The sequence below is a fragment of the Panthera onca genome, chromosome D3 (genome assembly GCF_046562875.1).
Source record: "Panthera onca isolate mPanOnc1 chromosome D3, mPanOnc1 haplotype 2, whole genome shotgun sequence".
In the NCBI taxonomy this organism is placed as follows: Eukaryota; Metazoa; Chordata; class Mammalia; order Carnivora; family Felidae; genus Panthera; species Panthera onca.
In genome coordinates, this window is record NC_138350.1 from 75361100 (window position 1) to 75383934 (window position 22835).

Here is a 22835-nt window from a genome sequence, read left to right on the forward strand (position 1 = left end):
CCTGCTCCGTTGAACGCAGGAGGGGGAGAGCTGTCAGGGCTCGACCCCCGTGACCACCAGGTGGCAGTAAAGACAGATTAGAGGGGTGGCCCCAGGCACTGGGGTTAACTCCATTAACTCTGGAGTTAAACCCTTAACACCTACGAAGACGTAATTCTTCGCCTCTCTGGCTTTGAAAGCAATGTGCTTAGGGCACAGTGATAGTTCTGAGCTGATGAAACTGGCCGCTCATTCCACGCACATCTCTATACCCTGCAGCGCACTGGCTCCATCGTTCTCATCGGCAAACGGGTGACAGCTCAGGCACACAGGCGGTATTTTCGAGAACACCCGGCGCAGCGTGATAAACTGGGGAATAACCAGATGACCACTCGATACACGCCATACTCACTCGCTAAAACGTGGGCTCTGGTCTCAGCAAATTAGAAACTGTAATCATTTCCTGGAGTTCAAACAGCCCCTGTCAAGTCTTGACAAAAGAACAGGACGGAGTGTGAACGGAGGCTCTTCAGTGCAAGATACTGACTGAAAATCGGGTGCGCTCCTCCAACGGGGCAGGTAACAGCAGCCTTCCTCTACCTGCTCCGCCTGTTCACGTATAGGAAAACTCCTCTACAACCCACCGCCAAGTTATCGTTTAAAGAGGTTTCATAAGACAATATTTATTCACAACATTATAATTTGAATGAATTATTATTCGGTTTCCAGGAATGAGTCTAGTTACAGGTAGCACCTAGGTGAAGTCTGAGATTTTAGAACTCGTCCTTGCACTGGGCTCAGGATGTTCTGGAAGGTGGGTCCCGTTTACGCATTCAGAAATCCTCTACCGCTAGGTCATCCAACAAAACGTTCTTACTTACAGACATGGGCAGTGAGTGAGCAGAAAAGAGAATGACCACCTCACTCCTCTTCTCAGGTGGAAAGTGGTCCAGTTCTTTCACGATGTGGTCTGCAAAGCACTGCGGGAGCAGCAAGAAAGGAGGGTCAGAAGGAGTTGGGAAGAAAGAAATGGAAGGAAAAGAAAATATTTTTGAAATGAGAGGTACAACAAGAAATTTCATGGCAACCCTCAAAAACTGGAACTCTCTTTTTAAAAAATTGCCAACAGTACAGCCTCCTCTTGCCGTGGTTCATCATCAAAATGGCTCGTAACGGTTTCAGGGGCCTAGGGAATTTGATGGGAAACTTCTAAAGCTCGCTAATGGCTCACTGAAAATGAACGCTCTGGATCTGCTTCCCCTCGGGAGGAACAGGGCACACTTCCAGATGGAAAGGAAACACAGATGGGAAGAAGTTGTTTTAAGATCTCTCATTTGCTCGGTTAGCAGGAAAACAGCTTACGGGGTCTTTCTAAATCTTCCTTAGTTTGGCTTTCAGGCCTATCACATTAAAACACATTAGACAGAAATAGTAGAGGAATAAGAAAATACTATTCTATTTTTACGACCTTTTCCTTCTGAGCCCAGCATCCTCGCTAAGTCAATCTTCATAACGACCTTCATAACAACAGACGAGAGGTTGTACGACTCATTAAATTCACAGAGGGGGGAAGAGGCGGCCGACGTGGGGGCCCATTCAGTCACATCTGCGGGACCTGGGCTACAAGGCAGGCCCGCCTCCGCCTCCAAATCTCTGTCCACCAGACCAGTTAATTCCCTCCGTCTAGTTGGCTCTTTCCGATTTACATCAATAGGTGCTGAAATACCCGATCTGAAGAGGCTTTCTTTCATCTCGCGCTTTAATCATTCCTTGTCATTTAACTCATAAAGCAAATGCTACAAAGGACATTAATGGGTCAATTGACAAAACTGGAATATGAGTGCAGATTAGATAAATTTAAGTATCAATGTTAAACTTACTGAGGCTGAATATTGTGTCACAGTTACAGAAGAGACTATTCCTGCTATTTCGATGGAAAGGGTGATTTTATAGATGTAAGTTACTCTCAAAAGGTTCGGGGAAAAAACACGTATATATGCACACACATGCACACACACAGAGGATGCAAATGCTGGCGAGTGGAATAAGTGTTAATAATCCGTGAATCTAGGCAAAGAGTAGAGTTCTGTACTATACTTAGTCTTGTAACTTTTCTGCATGTTTAAACTGATTTCCAAATACAACGGTTTTTAAAAAATTATAAAGGACGATTTACCAGGACCGCGTACATTTGCCTGTGTTGGTATTTTGACATATCAATGGCTAATACCATAAGAAGGGCACATAAATTCCCTAATCAATACTGAGATACTATTAACCTTCCCAAACGCTCAAAGTTTGGTAAATAAATGCGCTAAGGTACAAGAAGGTGCCTAGAGAGTTTCCTTTTCAAAATTTGTAATTTATCTACAGAGTAAATGTAGTAAGATTAGACATACACAAAACCAGTGGTTTTTGCAGTGTTTGGACACTAAGGACGTTCAGAAAGGATCATGTTTAGAGGGACAGTGACCTAGGTAAGGAGGCCCACTGTCAAGTTTACATAGGAGACTAGAATATGTGTTTACTCCAATTACCCCAGCAGCTAGATAAACAGCAATATTAGAGATAACAGTAGTAAAAAGACTGCTTCAAGTAATTACTACCTATAACAGGTAGAAACGTAGAGTAAGAGTATTTTTAGTGTTAGTTTTTAACTTTATTTTTAGTTTCAAATTAGTTGAGGCTTTGACTTTTTTTAAAGTTTCTGCTGGATAGCAAATCTCCTTGTGTCATTTACATAATGTTAAGAATCAAGCCTATCTATAAACTTCCACTTCCCAAAAATCTTAGTATTTTTCCTTCTCTCAGCTCACAGAACTACAAGTAGAAACACAATTTGTTACGGCTTACAACAGACGCTAACACCGTCAAAACTGAGGAGCCATGGGCCAGCCGAAGTGCTACTTAAATCATCCCAAATCCATCTGCGGTATTTTCGATGTGCGATCTCTCTGCAGAATGAAAGAGGCAGGCGGCTCTCAGAGCCTTCAATCACACCATCTAGGAGGGCAGATAAATACCTCTAAAATTCCCTTTCATTTTGTGAAGGGAGACTTCCTCAGTTAAGAGACCTTTCCATCTTTCTGCTTCCCCCCTTTTCAAAGGGCTGAATTTTAATGCAAATCTAATTACTCACTCGATCAGGGCAGGCAGATGCTGTGCAGATCCCTCCGTTCTCTGCTACCACATGTCGGTGCTGACCTGAAACCCCTCATTCCCACCCACAGGCCTCCGGGAGCAAAATAGAGCATACGGGGCTATCTGGACCCAGCAGTACAGCAAAGGGCACTGAGACCACAACCACACCTCTCTCTAAGGGAAGGCACCTTCTTTTCATTTGCACTTAAAACTGTTTTTCAATCTAAGTGTTAACCCCTGACATCACCTTGGTGCCCAAGGAACCTGGCCTGCTCCAGGGGAAGAGCAGGCCTGCTTTTAAACAATGTCTAGCACCATCTAGTGGTAGAGATTTTAAGCGACTCCAGGCTTTTAAAAAAGATGTTAACCTGGGATCTTTCCACAGAATGTCCACAGAGTGAAACAGACTGGATGAAACCCGAATCACTTAATATGTCTCCTACCTAAACTAACTCACAGGCAGAAGCGTCCTTGGACAGAAAAAAACTATATTCGTACGTTTTAGGGTAATTACCAATACTACTCTTGTACAAATGGCAAAAAAGGATATAATAACACCAATTCAAAGCTATTGGCTTCTGAATTATAGTTTTAACTGATTCTCCAAAAATCAAGCACCTGTTGATGGAAATATAATTGTGTAGGCAAAATGTGAAATTTCTTCTAATACATGACTTTCTCAATTGAAATGTTAAATCTACTTTCATGTCAGAATGTGTAGATTTAGTACCTTTAAAAAATTTTCAAACATTTTGTCATTTTAAAGGCTTTAGAAAATACAGGATCTCTTGGTCACCCAGTTATGTAAATTAACGGAAACACTTCGTATAACCTTTAATGTCCTGGTTATTGGGAAACACAAAACTCAGGACACAATTCTGCTACAGTTTGGAACTAACACTGTTAATGTGAAGAAAGGAAAGACTCTAACCTTTAAACCTTTATAATTATTTTCTCTTGTCATAATAAACGAAGACTCTAATACTGTGTTTTAATCCCAGCACACCATTTAAGCAAAAGAACGGTGAGGCTCAGAGGGACGCCACAAACGAGGCAGGGACCAGACCCTGACCCACGCTGGAAGCTGGGCTGACAGAAGCTGCTGGCAGGGGCTGGCTTACCTGAATGAGGAGGGGGTGTGTGGGCCACCTGTCAATTGTGCTCCACTTCATCGCAGGCCTCCTTCCCATTTCACTATAGTATCTGTAAATGGCATTCAAGCTGCTGCCTGAAACAAACAGGGGACCACGTAGTAGATGTGCGTTGATTATAGTGAAAATAAAGAACAGACTAGGGAAGGCAGTAAGGTCAAGATAGGTAACTGCTTCTATACTGAATCAGTCTAATCGCAGTTATTTCAATGCTCTAAAATGCATATAGATTTAACTACCCTGCAAATGGAGATCACTAAAAAGCAATCAATTTCAATGGCTTTTCAAAGACCAGTGAGGCCATTTCTAGTGAGAAACACGACAGCAGAGTATTTATGAAATATGAGCAGTCGCTATTTGCAGAGACCAGTTGTAACAACCAAAAGCATGTTAATTCCCCCACCCCACCCCGACACACACACACACATTATGAAGGTAATCAACCCCAGCAGGAAATGTAGGAGGTAGGGAAGAAAGGAAAAAAGAAACTGGCCATGACCCAGCATGCTAATACACTCATCATTTTACTCCAGCATAGTTCTTTCTAGTTACTTTCCTTTATAGCTATTTTGTTTCACAAAGTTGTCATTTTAGTATGTATGCAATTTTGTATCCCGAGTACTTAGGATATTTTTACTTAATATGATGTGATTCATATTTTCTATGTTACAATAAAAGCTTTACAGCCATCTTTTAAAGTGACTTGGGTTCTTTTTTTTTTTTTTTTTTAAGTAGATTCACACCCAGTGTGGAGCCCAATACAAAGCTTGAACTCACGACCATGAGATTCAGACCTGGGCTGAGATCAAGAGTTGGACACTTAGTGGACTGAGCCACCCAGGTGCCCCTAAATGACTTGTTGATAAGAATACTATCTTATTGAGAGCAGACTGTTAAGGTTTATGTGAGCATTCTTTATTTCTACCTGCTTCTACAAGATTTTCATCATTTCCCAGAGTAAGTTAAATGGAGACCAACTCCTTACAAGTACTCTAACAAAACTTGTCTTTTTTAAATTTTTTTTTTAGTGTTTACTTATTTTTGAGACAGAGAGAGAGAGAGAGAGAGAGAGAGAGACAGTGAGAGTGGGGGAGGGGCATAGAGAGAGAGAGAAGACACAGAATCCGAAGCAGGCTCCAGACTCTGAGCTGTCAGCACAGAGCCCGACGTGGGGCTCAAACTCACAGACCGTGAGATCATGACCTGAGCCGAAGTCGGACATTTAACCGCCTGAGCCACCCCAGGCACCCCAAAACTTGTCTTTTTAACCAAGAGGTCAAAATCACAAAAACTCAAAGACTGAAGGAAGGCAGGTGGTACCCACACAATTCAACATTTTCTTGGCCTAGTGGAGCTGGCGCTGGGGCTAAGGCTAATCCTATGCAACTCACCCTAACACAGAGCCTCTTCCTCAATCTTAACATAGGGCAAATGTTCCAAAGCGTTTCCTTGCTTCCCAATACCCATCCTCTGGTTTCTGTTAACTACGAGGACTGTGAATCTGATATGTCTCCATGTTAAAATACCAGCTGGTAGGGTGCCTGGGTGGCTCAATCGGGTTAAGTGTCGGCCTCTTGATTTCGTCTCAGGTCATGATCCCAGGGGTCGTGGGATCAAGTCCCACGTCAGGCTCCATGCTGAGCATGGAGTCTGCTTAAGATTCTCTCTCTCCTTCTTCCTCCGCCCCTCCCCTGCTCACACTCTTCCTCTCTCTCAAAATAAATAAAAACATAAAAAATAAGAATAAAATAAAATAAAATAAAATAAAATAAAATACTGGCCAAGATACAGCCATATTTAAATCAAATGTACACTTAGCCTAAAACTTAATTTTCAGAAAGATAAATGAGTTCCATTCTGGAATACAGCGAGTCAGATAAATCCAAATTGAGTCTGCTGCAGGCTCAAAAACAATCTCTCCAGAAATCCTGGAGAAGTCACCATCACATTCATACTGCAGGCCACATTTTACAGGTGAATATCATTTTCAAGACTTCTGAAGCCACAAAAGGACTTCTGGAAGCCACATTAGTTCTTCAGGGCCACTCAGAAACATTTGCTAAACTAGCAGAAGTAGTAATTAAGCGGAAAACAGAACCAAAACAATTGTATGTGATTGATACATAGCCTATACTGGCTGTGCCCCAACAATGTGTGTGTCTAAATGACACAACGGGTAAACAACACTCTCGTGGTCTCAAAGAATGGATGTGCTTTCTAAGAGCTTTCGCGTCTCAGAAGTGAAATGTACCTGCCCTCTCGCAAGAGATGTACCAGTAAAACTCACCAACACCTGAAACATACTGGTAGAGTCAGCTGTGAAATGAAACCCGTAGTCAATCCTCTGTCATATAAATAATCATCTTCTTAACTTGTCTGATTTTTAGAGCAGACATCTACATTTGAGGTATATTTTTTAAAGCAACGCAAAAGTATGCTTAGAAATTTATAAAATCTGATTCATTATCCAATAACATGTTACCAGACATTTTAAGTTGTAGAGGTATATTTCCAAAAGAAGTCACAACTCAAACTCTTGAGGGTGTCTGAAAACTCAGGCATTTTCATAGGGGCTCTGAACAAACATTTAAGGCACACAACAGCTTTTGAATATTTCCTCCAACAGCCTTTTGTTTTTCTTTACAGTTATAGAAATAAGATGCACCAACATCCAAAAGCAATCTGGGAGTAAAAATATGCTGATCCCCATCCTTGAAACAGAAGGCAAACAAATGTATTTGTGGGCAACAGTAAGAAGCTTTACCTATTACCAATGATACAGAGAAGAGAACACATGATTATTTTCTCCAGCTCCAGCTAAATACATAGTAAGCAACACACGGTAATATTTTCCAAAGTTTAGAACGCGGACAGAAGTTTACAAAGGGCACCTCGGGCTGGGCTTTGGTTTAACCAGTAAGTCAGCCCACAAATGAAGCTTAACGCAAACACACACCAATATCTCTAGTGCTACCTGGGCACCTCCACTTTCAAAATGGAAGCAGCCATCACCTTTGTTACGTTAATAGGAATACTAGGGTTGCCATCAAAGTAAGGTTTATTACGAAAACATAGAAAGCGGCTTAAGGTTCATCGCTGATCCATTACACAACTGCACTGAAGGACCAGCAGCAGACCGCCTCCCACCCACCGTTTGTAATTCCCGGCCGACTGGCCCATAACTCAGGGGACAGATGGACCATGAGATTTCAAATGGACTGACCTGAACTCTCGTGTTTAAAGCAGACGGGCTGGATTTGCCATCCAAATTGAAAAGGCTTTATCCTTTCCTTCCGCACCCAGGTCCCCCGGCTACCACTGCCGGGGCCATCCCTACCCACCGTCCCGCCGCCAAGGGGAAGGCTCACCTGTGGTCGAGCAGCTGTATTGTGGATACTGCGTGAAGGCAACAGCCCTTTCGATCCCGTCCCTCTCCATCTCTTCAATTGCTTCTTCTGTTAAAGGATGGACATACCGGAATCCAATATAGTATTTGTGAGGGGCTATTAGAAAGCATGTGTGGAGAGGAGAAAGTATTAATCTTTATATAGATTCCTTGGAGTCGCCAAACGTAATGCAAAGCCCGGAACAAAGGACAGTTAACCTAATTTCCTCTGAGGCTGATAATGTGGGTAAGTTTCGAATATTCCTTGGATCTTATCCAGTCTTCAGCTAGTGCGTGGACTTTTAATCACTATTTTCTGGGATCAACTCCCCCACCCCCCATCCCGCCACAAACACACCCCTTTACTTAATTAGCACGGCAGTTTTTAAAATTCAAGCTTCTGTTCCTTATTCTCTGCTCTTGGCTGAGATAAGAGAGACTCAAAGGAAGGAAGAACTGACACTTATTCCTGAGGTGCAGCCTCCTCTTACATACCAGACACTGATGGAGGCTTTGCTTGTATTTTTTCTTTCACTTACACCCCATTTTTCAGATAAGGAAACTGAAACTCTCAGGGGTTCATGAACCTATCCAAAGTCACACCTCACAGGTGGTTGAGCTGAAATTTAATGTGGGTCTCCCCAACTCCAGAGCCTACCCCCTTCCATGCCCCCCAGCCTGTTTCCACCACCCGCGGTTCCCTCTTCCTGCTCCCTCAGATTCCAGGTCGCCCAGTTAAGCTCTGGGATACCCAACAGAAATGCGTGGATAACAAATGACTGAAATGATTCTCCTCATTTAATAGATTAAGGAAACCCAACAACAAAGCTTAAACTGGAGGCACTGAGGGGGCGCCTGGGTGGCTCAGTCGGTTAAGCATCTGACTCTGGATTTTGGCTCAAGTCATGATCTTGTGCTTGGTTCATGAGATGGAGCCCCATGTTGGGCTCTGGGCTGACAGCAGAGACTGCTCGGGATTCTCTCTCTCGCTCTCTCTCTCTCTCTCTCTTTCTCTCTCTCTCCCTTCTGCACCTGCACTCACTATTGCTCTCTTTCTCTTTCAAAATAAATACATAAACATTTTTTTTTTAACTGGGTTAAAAAACCTGGGTGGCTCAGTCAGTTAACTATCTGACACTTGGTTTCAGCTCAGGTCATGATCTCAGGCTCGTGAGTTCGAGCCCTGCATGGAGCTCTGCTCTGACAGCATGGAGACTGCTTGGGATTTTCTCTCTCTGTCTCTGCCCCACCCCTGCTCACATGCTCGCTTTCTCTCTCTCAAAATAAATATTTTGAAACACACACACACACACACACACACAACTGGGGGCACTGATTCAGATTTGAAATAAATGTTCCGAGCACTTAAACAGCCCAACTCAGTGCACAGCTTTGCACTCCTTCCCCTGTGTTCCTTACAAACACCTTCTCCTGTCCCTCCTTTGTCCTTCTCCATCTTTTTGTCCTGTATCTTAAAAGTATCCACCACAAGGGGTTCCTGGGTGGCTCAGTCGGTTAAGTGTCCGACCTCAGCTCAGGTCATGATCTCACGGTTCGTAGGTTCGAGCCCCACATAGAGCTGACAGCTCAGAGCCCAGAGCCTGCTTCAGATTCTTTCTCCCTCTCTGTCCCTCCCCTGTTCACGCTCTCTCTCTCTCTCTCTCAAGAATAAACATTAAAAAAAAATTTTTTTTAAAGTACCCACCGCCACACAATTTCTTAGGCATTTATAAAATCATAAAACTGAAAGTTTCCTCACATTACCTGTCATTTCATAGGATAACGCCCAACTCACACTCAGAGAGGATACTGAGAATACACTACATAAACATTAAATAATAACAGAACCAAGATGATGCTACTGTCCAAGCATTAGCAGCGGCTGCCACTAAGCACAGGACACTAAACTGCCCCAAGAAGGAAAAGAGAAACATTCCGGTTGAAGTGAAGGAAAAGAGAACCGCCCGTTGTTCACCTATCTGTATAAAACATTCCACAGTGACTGGACACGGGGAACCGGCAGCCGATGGCGCAAGTTCCCAAGGACGGGAGCAGACGGTGGGAGGGAGAAGTACGTGCGCACATGGAAGGATGGCTGGTCCAACATTCTCTGGCTGGGCACCGCAAAAAGAGGAAGGAGGGGGTATAAGCAGAATCATATTCAGCTGTCTGTCCTTTCTAGGCCACCAAGTTTACGTTCTGTTGCCTAAAATGGTGAACTGCAGTTGAAACACACCAGAGGGCACGACTCCGTAAGCAAACTCCAAATGAGAGCATTATGTGGTTCATCCTAAAACTGCCAACGTTCACACTATCAAGCCCATTTCTTTTGTTTTGTTTTGGTTTTTAATATTTATTTACTTTTGAGAGATAGAACGTGAGCAGGGGAGGAACAGAGAGAGAGGGAGACACAGAATCTGAAACAGGCTCCAGGCTCTGAGCTGTCAGCACAGAGCCTGATGTGGGGCTCAAACTCACAAACCATGAGATCACAACCCGAGCTGAAGTCGGACGTTCAACCGACTGAGCCACCTAGGCACCCCATATCGAGCCCATCTCTAAGGAGCTCTGGGGCATCTAAGCTGAGGCTGAAGTGGAATTTCCTTTCTAATCTACTTTCAGCTAATACTATTATTAGATTTCTACCATAAGATCCTCCAAGGCTACAGGCCAACCAGCTTCTGGCATTCTCTTTTCACCTTCCAAAAGCTGCAGCCTCAATGCCTGGAGCCTGGGAGTTCGTTGCAGACAAGAGAGGTGGAGGGGACACCCTTGCAGATAAAGGCAGGGTGGTGGCCTCACTCTGAAGTGAGGGTGAGTAAAATACTCTGGAAGGAACAGATAAGACTGGCTAAACTGTTCACTGAAGATGGCCTGCACAAGCGGACTGTAGGCAAGTGGCATTGTGCTCCCTCTCTGACCAGGCCTGTCCCGAGGAAAGAACAAATGTCTCCCAAAGATCCCTCGCCAGTTGGGATGGGTTTCACACCGCAGCTGGAGGTCACCGGCAGGAGCACAGGGACAGAAATAGCCTACGGATGTTAACCAACACAGCTGGCAGGGGGCGCATCTGCTCTGGTGAGACCAAAACACACGACTCACTGGCCCAGCCTAGTCCACCCTTGGAGCCACTGCCCAGCAAACAGTCTTTGGTGAGACCCAGGAAAAGAAAAAAAAAAAAAGAACTCAGAATTGGATTTTTGAACAGTGAAACTTCATTCATTTCCAGCCCATCAGTTTAGCTGCATAACAATTCAAATGTCTGATTTGTGCGTGACTCTTTGAGAGAAAGGTGTGAAATATATAGCATAATCCTTTTTACTTTGTATCACATCACGAGCCCTATGCCCTGGACGAATAATACTAAACGCTCACAGTTAAGGAATTTTTGTCACGTACGCTGCCCCAGGCTGATGCCTTTCGGGATTATCGTATTGAATATTCACAATGATCCCAGAAGTGGGGCTCTGTTACCACCCCCATTTTCAAGATGCTGCTTCGTGGGGTAAGTCATCTGCCTAAAGTCCTACAACCAGGACCGGGGAAGCCAGCCCCATCTGAAAAGAGCCACCCTCCTCCCCATCAAGCATCCTGTAAAGAACAGTGTTCTACAAAAAAATAAAAAAAAAGAACAGAGTTCTACAGGATAGCACGTACGGCTTCGTGAAAAGCGGTCAGATTCTACGTAACTAAACTATCATCTTTTGAATGTATTTTAGATTTACTTTTGTGAAATGATTATACTTCTCATCTATTCCCTTCTGCATTCCCTAAATTCCTATAATGTGGTGTAGCCACATGAAACCAGTTCCAAGTTATATTCCCTCATAAAACTGACCCTGTGAGTTAGTAGTCAATTCTATGCAAAGCCAGTGCAAGCTGCAATTTCTATACCAGCCACCAAGCCACAACTACTTCCCTAAAAAATGAGAGCTTGAGGGGTGTCAGGGTGGCTCAGTTAAGCGTCCAACTCCTGATTTCGGCTCAGGTCATGATCTTGAGGTTCATTGAGTTTGAGCCCCTCATCGTTCTTTGTGAGGACGGCGTGCAGCCTGCTTGGGATTCTCTGTCTCTGCTCCTACCCCCCCGCACGCATGTTCTCTCTCTCTCCCTCTCTTTCTCTCTCAAAACAGATAAAATAAACTTTTTTTAAAAATGAGAGCTTGAAACATTTCCGTCCATTATCATCACATTGTTTTGCCGAAAGAGAATCTTTCCCAATAAACAAATAGACACAGTTTAAAAGTATACTTTAGGGGCGCCTGGGTGGCTCAGTCGGTTGAGCATCCGACTTCGGCTCAGGTCATGATCTCACAGGTCGTGAGCTCGAGCCCCACGTCGGGCTCTGTGCTGACAGTTCAGAGCCTGGAGCCTGTTTCAGATTCTGTGTGTCTTTCTCTCTCTGCCCCCAACCCACTCACATTCTGTCTCCGTCTGTTTCAAAAGTAAATAAACATTAAAAATATAAAAAAAAAAAAAAGTATACTTTACAATTTTGTAGGAAAGTAGGAGAAGGGAGGAGGAAGAAGAAGGACAGGAACAGAGGAGAGGCAGAGAAGCCAGAAAGCGGGAAGGAAAAGCCATACCAAGGGGGTGAGGCACCTGGGTCTTTGTGACTGGGCTTCAGGTCCATCTGTGAAGTACACAGAATCTCTTCCTAGATAATGTGGGCGAGCCCCTGAAGGAGCCACAGAGCCACCCCTGAGAATCTGGGTCTTCGGCACAAAGCTCCCCCAAGGCAGTTTCCAAGCCTTGAAGCCACCTCATTTTTCCTACATCTGCATTCTGTGCGACCACCGGCCCTCATACTCGTTGTACGTAGCATCTCTCCGGTAAGTCTTACGAGGTCTTCTCTCTGTCACTTAACAGACGAGCCTGCAGCGGCGGTCCCTCCCACTGGCCTGGGAGCTCCTAAGTAGAAACCGCGGTTTTGAATACGAAAAGCAGTATCGAAGTGCCGAAGTATCGAAGCAGTATCGAGAAGCAGGACGGAGAAGCACTCAAGGTGCCACTGACGAATCAATGAGTGGACATTCTTGGGCCTCATTAAGCGCCACAGCCTTAACCCCACAGCAGGTGTGCCAAAGCTGTCAGGGGGCCACCTACCATGCAGGCGACAGCAATAATTTAACTTGCCTGCTCACAGGGCTCCAAACGTGAACCACAGAGGACGGCGATAGGTCGCAGGGTCACCGGTACCAGAGCCCTCTCAGGACCAGGCCCTGGACAAACTTCCAAGTTCTAGAGGAACTAAAAGCAGCCCCCTAGAGAATTTACTCTCTGCCTCAGTGAAAACTACCAGGAAGCTCAGCTCCATGAAGGTAAGGGTGTGACTCACTCACTACTTTATCCCCCGTGTAGCCAGTGCTTATAAATACCCGGTGGTGGGGCTGGGTGGAAGGACGGACGGAAGTGGGAATGAATATGTGAACGAACAGGTACGTGAGTGAGCAAAAGGGCAAGTGAATGGCGTGAGGAAGGAGGAAGCATGATTGCTTGGGACATTAGTAAAGTGACTGGACAGGCAAGCCGCTGAGCTGCCGGTGCCTCAGACACCCTAAACTTATCCTCAAAGTTATAGTGAAGAATCAACTCCCTTCTTCATGTAAGTCTCTATAGGATAGAGGGTCATATGACCAATCACTCATGTTTTAAAAATCACTCTCACAGGGCCGCCTGGGTGGCTCGGTCGGTTAAGCGTCCGACTTCGGCTCAGGTCATGATCTCACGGTTCATGAGCTCGAGCCCCGCGTCAGGCTCTGTGCTGACAGCTCGAAGCCTGGAGCCTGCTTCGGATTCTGTGTCTCCCTCTCTCTCTGCCCCTCCCCTGCTCATGCTCTGTCTCTGTCTCAAAAATAAATAAAAACATTAAAAAAAATTTAAAAATCACTCTCACAATTCTGACTATGAAAATGTGAAATGGATTATTACTATTCTTTGGTCCCTGCCAAAGCAGGGAATAATCCTAGAATCTAGATGATTGCAACTTCCTTTGTACTAGATGGCCGCAGATGGGAATAATCAGACGTCTGATAGTAAGTGGGGCAGTGGGTTAAATCCGGGTCATTCCATAGGACTCTTTCCAGGCCAACCCAGGAGGCTGGGGCCATGGCTGGCCTGTCTGGTCCGGACAACCCGGCAGCCCCAGCACGGAGGGGCGAGGAGGTGGGAAGGATGCCGTCCATCCACATTCCTTTTTCAACTCTAACAGCTCTGCTAGGGTCCTCGATGGTGATGGAGCCTGCACGACCAGGCCAACAGAAACAATGGCATGTTGCCACCTCCTCTGTCCACTGGAGACAGCAGAGCAATTGCAGATCTGATTCACACTAAACCTTTTATCGTGATAAACTGTTAATGACCAGAGAGACGGTTTCTTCTCTATCAGGTGGGTGAGTGTCCCTCGTCTAACATTTTCAAGATACGTTGTGGGACGTTGTGGGACGTGTGGCTGAACGGCAGTAAGAAATGCCCTTGAGCCACGGCCAAGGCAGGAAGCAAACTCAATACGCAGAAGCATGATTGAGCAATTTTCCAAGTGAGATGAGCTGAGGGCTACAGCCCTTGTCCCTGTGTGCGATGGGACGTGGTGGCTTCTGAGAGCAGCTTGAGGTGACACTTAGAGGTGTTTTCTCAGAGAAGAGGGAAATGCTTTTGGGCCTGCCTGGTGGGGCCACTGTCCTTGAGGGTGGCCACCGTGTCACACGCCTGTCCTGATCTGGAAGCCCCAAGATGTATCTGTAATGAATGTATCTCATGTGTCCTAACATGCACATTTTTTGATTGAACATTTCTCATACTGGTGCACACCCGCAACAGACGTGGTCTCAAAACTACCCGGCAGAGTTTTTGTCTTAGTATATATAAAAACAATGGTGGGTCCCACAATCAATGGCGTCTGGAATGCAATTAAACACGGCACTTACAATTCATTCCTATAGTGACTGCTGCATTCTGCACATTATTATTCTGCCTTAGCAGTTCTCGGAGGACAGTCTCCAGACACACACAATCCTCTTTTCAGGACCTCGCACTAGCTGGTGTTGCCGAGAGCCGAGAACAGTCGCTGAAGATGCTTACGGTCTCGCGGCTGCACAATGGCAGCTAATTCTGCTCTGTTGATCGAATCATCTCTCCACACAGAAAGAAAAAGCAGTGACAGCAGCCCCAAGACTTCTTTCCAGAGCAATGACATACGCATCTTGTATACATGGGATGTGGCCTCTTCCTTATAACCTAGCCCAACTTTACACACACACCAAGCTTCCTTTTGAAACTAATGTTCCAAACCTTGGGCTCTTCCATATCTAACATAAGGAAGGAACAGGCTCCACAGCCAAGGCCAGGATAGTGCCTCGAGAACTGAGCTAAGTGATCACATGCCATGTAGGAACCCCCGCAAACCGACAGAACTCCATGTTTCGTCCAATAGCATTTGGAACTTTGTACCTACTTTGAAAGAACAAAACTGAGATGTTAGTGAAGAAACACTGTACCTGTGTTGGGGGATAAGTCATCTAGCAGCTTCACCATGCCTTCTCCCTGCTTGGAAGTCCACATCTTGATGGGGGACCCGCCTCCGATCCTGCGGTATTGCTCCTGAATTTTGGGGGTCCGGCGTTTGGCGATGATTGGTGCCAGCTTACTAAATCATTTAACAGGTAGGTAAGTGGCTTTTGTTCCACCTTAGCAACCTCAGAAACTACTCAATAGAAAAGATAAGCAAAATTGTAAGAAGAGCCTAAGAAGATCAAGCCTCTAAAAATAGAGGCTTGAGGTCATTGACGACAGCCAGCTCTTTTGGCCTCGATTAGAGACAAGAAAACAAAACACTCTCTGGGGATTAGCCACCTCTGCCCCACGAGTTCCTCTCACAACTCACCCTGAAGATTCAGGACACCACTCAGGCGCAGGCCCTAGATGCGGGCCAGCCACTATCTTAATACTTCCTGATCCTACACCTAGCAGGAACTAGGATATGTAAGACATTGGGAAGCAAAAAATACTCTTACTTTAAGAAAATGTATTAAAAAAAAAAAAGAAAAAAAATGTATATTAATCACAGATACATTTGAATATGTGAGCAAAGTTGAATGCACAGCACAGGAATGTTCATTGCAACACTGTAAACAACATAGATGTCCACCAGTGAGCCACTGGTTAAATAAATTAAGTTATGACCAGGCAAGGCATTCTATACAGTCATGAAAAAAAATAATAAACCGGGCCTATATAATCTGTTATAGAATAATTTCCAAGATACATTGTTAATTTAAAAAAAAAATAGCAAAGTGTTAAATAATATACATACGTACATTCCCATCTGTGTTAAAAAGGACAGGGGAGATATATATGTGCATATATACATATACATCTATATTTATAGATATTTAGACAAGCACATGCTTGGATATGCATGGACTGTTTCTGGATTGTCACCAGAAATACATCTGTACAATTGCAGATTTCTGTATTTCTGGTTACATCTGTAACCTCCATGGTGGGTAACCGGGAGGCTGGAGTTCAAGAAAAGAGACACTTGCTTTTTACTGTGAACATGTTTATGCTGTTTGCATTTTTTTATCACGTGCATGTATAAATTTTTCATTACAAAAACCTACTTTAAAAGAGAAAGAAAAGAAAGGAGGGAGGCTTGAAAGGAAGAGGACAGCCACAATATTATTAATGAATAATAATCATTGCTTCCCTGAGTATTAATCAGCTGTTGAGGGTCAAGTACAAATATATCGGTAACAATCTTTAAAGGGACATCAGGGGTGCCTGGCTGGCTCAGTCGGTTGAGTGGCCAACTCTTGATTTTGACTCAGGTCATGATTCCAGGGTCGTGGGATGGAGCCTATTTAAGATTCTCTCTCCCTCCCTCTCCCTCTGCCCCTCACTCCCGCTTGCACACTCTCCCTAAAATAAAATTTAAAAAAAATTTAAAGGGACATCAGGTGTGTCAAGACAACTGCCATTTCCAGAGCTCTAGGGAGGAAAGGGCTCAAGGAGAGGCCCCCCCCCAACTTGCTTTCTCTCTCCCCTGCATTTCTCTCAACATCATATCCTTCTTATACAATGGAAAATAATGATGCTGCTCTAGTCACCACCAGATAGGCACAAAAACCATTTATTTTCTGTAACTATAGAACTGACGTACACGTAAGGCAAGATGCACTACACAAGTTAGGAATAAGTGCAGGTGTTTCCACGCGTCTTACTTTTGAATAGGAAGCGTCATCAAGTCTCGGTCTAGGAAGAGCCTCAAAAGGAAGTCGTGAACATCTCCCAGGGTTTCAGGGCCCCCCATGTTCAGCATTAATATTCCAGTCTTCGGCTTCCTATATAAAATAAAATGCAGTTAACTTGTAGCTTTTTATTTTTCTGTAAGGTACACTGTTGGTTCAGCTAGCAAACTCAACATCTAATCTGTTCAGAGGTACAAACCTACAGATCTTTTCACTGTTATCACCGGGCTGCGTATCTGGGAATGCACAACGCCTCCGGTTCTGCACGGTCCCAGTTCTGACTCTGACCTTGGTCTCCCAGCTCCATCCATGGCACTGGTCTTCTCTGGGCTTGAAATGTTTCCCCATTAAGTTGTCAGTTCTGAACAAAAATCCCTCCCATTCTTTAAGGACTGAGAGTCAGGGTATAAAGCTCAAATTGTCCTGAGGCTGAAGCAAACGTTTGTGTGAATGCCTTCCAGATATACAAATTACTTGGTCTCTCCAAACTTCAGTCTCCTCGTATACAGGGAGTCCAGCAACGACCTCAAAAGGTTGTTTTGAGAATAGACAGCATAGTTATTTAGCATGATGTGGAACATATAGTAAGTTCTATCATACACAGAGAAACCATGGGTTTCCCTTTTAAACCTCCACAGTATAGGGGCGCCTGGGTGGCTCAGTCGGTCGAGCGGCCGACTTCAGCTCAGGTCACAACCTCGCGGTCCGTGAGTTCGAGCCCCGCGTCGGGCTCTGTGCTGACAGCTCGGAGCCTGGAGCCTGTTTCGGATTCTGTGTCTCCCTCTCTCTGACCCTCCCCCGTTCATGTTCTGTCTCTCCCTGTCTCAAAAATAAATAAACGTTAAAAAATTTTGAAAAAAAAATAAAATAAAATAAAATAAACCTCCACAGTATAATAACCAGCCCATCTCTCATTCTTTTATCTGCTCCTTTCCCTTTAAACTATTATTATTGACAAATGATTTCTTGCTACTCTGCTTCCTTCTCCAGAGCCTGCTGTTCCCCCATAGTGTCTCCTGTACGATAAAGTACACCTCTCACTTTGCACTCACCTCTCGATCCTCTACCTAGAGCGACTGCTTAAGGGATTCTGGCAAGAAATTGCTCTTACTCAAATAGGTCCCAGGCTAAAGAATCAAGCACTGAAGGAACAAGAAGAAGCAAAAAGAAAATCAAGTAGTTTGGGGGAAGTTAAATCAACAAAAGGACCATGCCAGCTCTGAACCTCTAAAACCCAGAGGAGCTCTGGACCCTGCACAGACTAAAGTGAGTCAGGCCGGGATGAGTTCTCCATTCCTAAACACCTTCAGGGGGCAAGAAGGGGCCAGAGTGGGACCAGGTGCCGCCCGCATGCTTCCGGTAGCCGCCGGAAGCCCAAGGCTAGAGACATGGAACCATGGGGTCAGAGCCTGAGATGAGGCCCTGGAGAACTGGGGGCCGTGCAGTGAAAGAGTCTGCAGGTGGGGACACTACAGGACAAGGAGTGTTTCTTCCATTCATGGTTTTTTGGTTTTTTCTTTTTTTTTGGCATTTGTAAAAATGTAGATATAATTTATATACCATAAAGTTTTCCATTTTAAAATACAATTCAGTGCTCTCTAATATACACACAAAGTTATGCAACCATAACAACTCTCTAATTCCTGAACATTTTCATCACCCCCCAAAAATATTCCCACATACTAGAACCATTCCCCATCCTCCCTCTGTCTCATTCTTGGCAACTAATCCTCCGCTTTCTCAGTCTATGCATTTGCCTATTCATAGAAATGGAATCACATGACATGTGGCCCTTTGGGCCTGGTTTCTTTCACTTGGCATAAAATGTTCAAAGTTCATCCACGTGACAGCGTGAATCAGTACTTCTTTCCTTTTTATGGCTGAATAATACTCCACAGCACGGATGGATGTACTCTCCATTCACTCTTGATAAAGCAGTGAGAAACAACCAGCCTGAAGTTTATTTTAAACTCTACTGGTACAAAGGCTGAGGGGTCCCGCTGTCTAAGCCTCCTATATCAAGGCCACCTCCAGCTACCGCAGTGACTAAGCCAATCCTGCAGACATGAATCCTGTTTGGAAGACTGTCCCTAATGTGTGCTAAAGCCAATGAGATCAGGATGACATTTTAATTGCAATTTTTAAACAAGTGCTAACAACACTTGGGATAATGTTACGCAGCAGAGTGTGTCAAATTCAGACAGGAAGAAACTGTTTTCTTGCCAAACATACTACAGGTGAATGAGGTAGAAATCTGAATTCTCAACCTAAGTTTGCAAAACAAGCTGAGGCAAAATTGCTGGGGTTAGCAGAATGCTGCATTCCAGTGAAGTCAGAGATCTCCTAATTTAGACCCCACTGTAAGGACAAACTAAGTTCGCCTTTCACATCACTGTCTTAGACAGCATTTCTCTTCCTCGGCACCACTGACATTTTCGGCTGGATGAGTCTTTGCTGTGGAGGGCTATGGTGTATGTTGCAGGGTTCTAGTAGCATCCCAGCCTCTACTTGCCAGAAAGCACGGCACACACCCCGTCCCAGTTGTGACAACCAAAAACGTCTCCAGACACGGCCATTGCCAAATATGTTGGAGGTGGGGAGCATCCCCCACCCCTACTGGGAACCACTGGGTTAGAGGAAGGGGGTTTCATCTCCTTTTTACTAAGCAACTACTCTGGAGGATGTCATTGTCCCACAACTTTCCCACCTCCTCTCACCAAAAGTCCTATCAATGAATTAACAAGCTGGTGTTTAGGTTTTTTTCTTAAATCCTAAAAATTTCAGATTCATTATATTGTGAAATTGTAAAATGCTCCCTTAATCTTTCCACTTAGACCACCCGTGCTCTGAGATCCTGTCTCTCACCCTCAAAATCTGTGACTCACAATAAATTAAGCGCATTTTTCCATGGATTGCTGCCAGTTAACAGATTACTGGTTAAGAAACCCCAGGCTAAGAGACTTACCTAAGCCATAGAGGGTATCAATGTGCAAACGAGATTTAGAACTGCTTTTCATCTATAACACCTGAGCTCAGAACAAGAGTGGCTTTAAATTGGATATGACTCTGCCCTGCAAACCCGTGTTTTATAAACCGTGTTGATCTTACACATGAAAGTGATGCACATGATTTGGAAATACCTAAATACACGTGCACTTAATTCAAAACTGTGTTATGCATGATGAATGGCGCATTAGCTACCCTAGCCTGACACCCTCTATTCAAGAATGCGAAGTGCAAAGCCTTAGCCATGGTCTCTGTTCTCCTCTCCTCCAGACAGAGCCCATCTGAGACCAAGCTCTGAATGTCAAGTTCCCTTTGTTTGAACGTAAAAGTGTAAATAGGGGAACATATTTAAAACTTCTCGCTTGAAAAGGTTTCAACATTCTGCCATTTTTATATTCTGGGACTCTCAAAATAGGTTTTTCCTTTGAGCTACTAATTGTACATAACAGAAACTTAAGATCATCAATTAATAAAGAAACAGAATCATTCAATTATACTGTATATAGTCAGCACCAAGATAAAGACACAAATTCTACCTCTTCATGAAACCTCCAAGATGTAATTGGCCTGAGTATCTATGCTGCCTCTAGAACAGGGTTTGGGAAACTACAGCCCACGGGCCAGATCTGTACATACACACCCTGCCTATTTTTGTAAATAAAGTTTTATTGGAACACAGCTCCACTCATTATTTTACATAGTCGCTAAGGCTGCTTTCACATTATAACAGCAGAGTTGAATAGCAGCAAAAGAGACCAAATGGCCCACTATCTATCCCTTTACAGGCGAGTCGGCTGACCCCCGGTCTAGTGGAGGTCTCATCTGGTATAGTCTGAGCACTGCGCAGCACGAGGCCTTCAGGTCTGGCACCAGAATGATATACAGAAACACTGATCACTTCATCATTTCTACTATTTTAAAACTAGGAAGAATGCAAGTGCCCCATAACATGGGAATGGGTAAATAAACTGTGATTTCATAAAATACTCGTATGCTATTAACATAATGGTGAATATTTACATTTATATGGTAGATATATTATTAAATTTAAAAAGAAGAAATTTAAAAAATACTATGTGCACGACTGTCACATTTTGGTAAATATTTACTGAATAAATATCAATCGGTACAGACATAGACACAAAACACTGGGTGGTGGGATTATCGGTGATTTTTTTAAATCTTTTTTTTGCCCGTCTACATGTCCTAAAATGAACCCATTTCTTTGGTATAAAGATGATACAAAATTACTTAATGGAATTTAGACATTTTTAGATTTTTATTTAATTTAATGATATTAAGGTTATATTATTGGCTTTTGCTACTAGGATAATATAGCAATGAAATAATTTTTCTCCCCGGGTTCCACACTGAATCAGTTCTTCAGGTTACATCAAATACTCACCCTAAACCCTAAGGACTTAAAGCACTTTGGACCATGGCTAAGGTGAGAAAAGCGGGGCTGTGGGGACACACAGGAACGGTGTCCAGGCTGCCAGGACAGAGACAGCGTCCCTGCTTCCTGTTTTCCTCACCAGATTCGATCACTTAGGAGGCCAGAGAGTGGAAAAGAGATGATCCGAGGCCCCACCCCTAATGCTCTATCCCCCTTCAAACCTCAGTTTACTTCAGTCAATGTACCCAAGTTCACACAATGAAAAATAACAACCACAAAATAGGACTATTTTCATAGCTCTATCGCTAGAGGAACCAACTGTCAAGGAGTTACTAGTTTGCAACCCGTCTCCTTCTTTTGCTCGGCTAGCGTTAAGGTGGGCTATTTCTAGGCACCCAGCTAAACAACTGCCCGTTCGAGTCCTGTGCTGCCCCTGTATGAGAGGAAGACCTAAGAAGAGCTGTGGCTTCCGTGATGGACGAGGAGGCCCAGAACAACGCCAGGCCTGCTGACATCCACCCGCAAACAGCAGGGGTGACGTCCGAAACAGGTACTTTATCCCTTTAATAAATCACAAATCGTATTATGTCATTTCGAATTCTGCTCACCCTGTTAACAGTGGAAAACAATGGCAGGGTTTACTAGATAAATTCTTGACGGATTAGTCACTCCTTATCCTAAACAGAACATACATTTCATAGGTATAATTATGTTAGTTTCATAAACACATTTCTACTGTCCATGAAATTTGTGTTACATGACATATTCCAGAACTAAATTCCTACATGATCTGCAGACTGCTGGTCCTGAGTTACATGTCCTTTAACAAAAGCCCTGTGGGATTTTTATTTGTCAATCATATCTCAAAAAAGCCGGGGAAAAAAATTTTAACAACAATTTTTTAAATCTATAAAAATTCCCCCAAAATGTTAAAACCTTAGCGGTGTGTGTGCGTGTGTGGGTGCAACTTGTAGCCTTCCAGCTACTGAAAGAAAGCCAAGAAAACAACACTGCACTCCTTCCACACTAGCATTCCCCCGCAGCTTTCCTCTTAAGGCAGCCTGTATCCACTCACTGGCGTCTGCATCAACAAAAAAAGGTTCTTATTAGTACCTAAAATTAGATTCATACCTCTTCCCCGGTTGAACTTGAGGTTCTGGGCTTCTGGTACGCTGGGCTGTTTCTGTGGCAGCTGCCGCCGTGGCTCCAATCGACTGGCCCCTCCACGGTTGGCGGGCCCTTGAGCTTCCAGGCACCACTGTGACAAAAGTAAAAGTAGCAGCATGAAATCTGGCTGGGAAGCAATGTCTTTGGAGGGGGTCCTCCGAGCAGAAGTCCTGGACTTAAAATTTAAAGAGACGCTATAGCACAGGTGATTTCCCCGGCGTTTCTCGGCACTCAAGCCCTCTCTGCCGGGGGTGGGGTGGCGCCTCCTGGGATGGCTTCTCAGGACCTGCACGGAGCCTTTTGAGAAACACACCTTCTCACTCTGCCCTGGCAGATTCTGACGTGATCCCTCAGGAGAATCA

The 22835-nt window shown here is 44.3% G+C and overlaps 1 protein-coding gene across 3 annotated transcripts in view; it reads right to left on the minus strand.

Annotated features, from left to right (window-relative positions):
• FECH (ferrochelatase) overlaps positions 1–22835 on the minus strand; it is a 37500-nt gene that overhangs the window by 8950 nt on the left and 5715 nt on the right. For 2 of the 3 annotated variants that reach the window (XM_060613953.3, XM_060613954.3), the window contains exons 2-7: positions 22438–22564; positions 16878–16997; positions 15153–15301; positions 7640–7774; positions 4242–4348; positions 861–959 (exon numbers count right to left, since the gene is read on the minus strand). In XM_060613953.3, coding sequence (XP_060469936.1) covers positions 861–959; positions 4242–4348; positions 7640–7774; positions 15153–15301; positions 16878–16997; positions 22438–22564 — 737 coding nt within the window. Of the gene's footprint in view, positions 1–860; positions 960–4241; positions 4349–7639; positions 7775–15152; positions 15302–16877; positions 16998–17103; positions 17235–22437; positions 22565–22835 lie in introns of all 3 variants that reach the window. The other variant, XM_060613955.3, reaches the window with a different exon arrangement.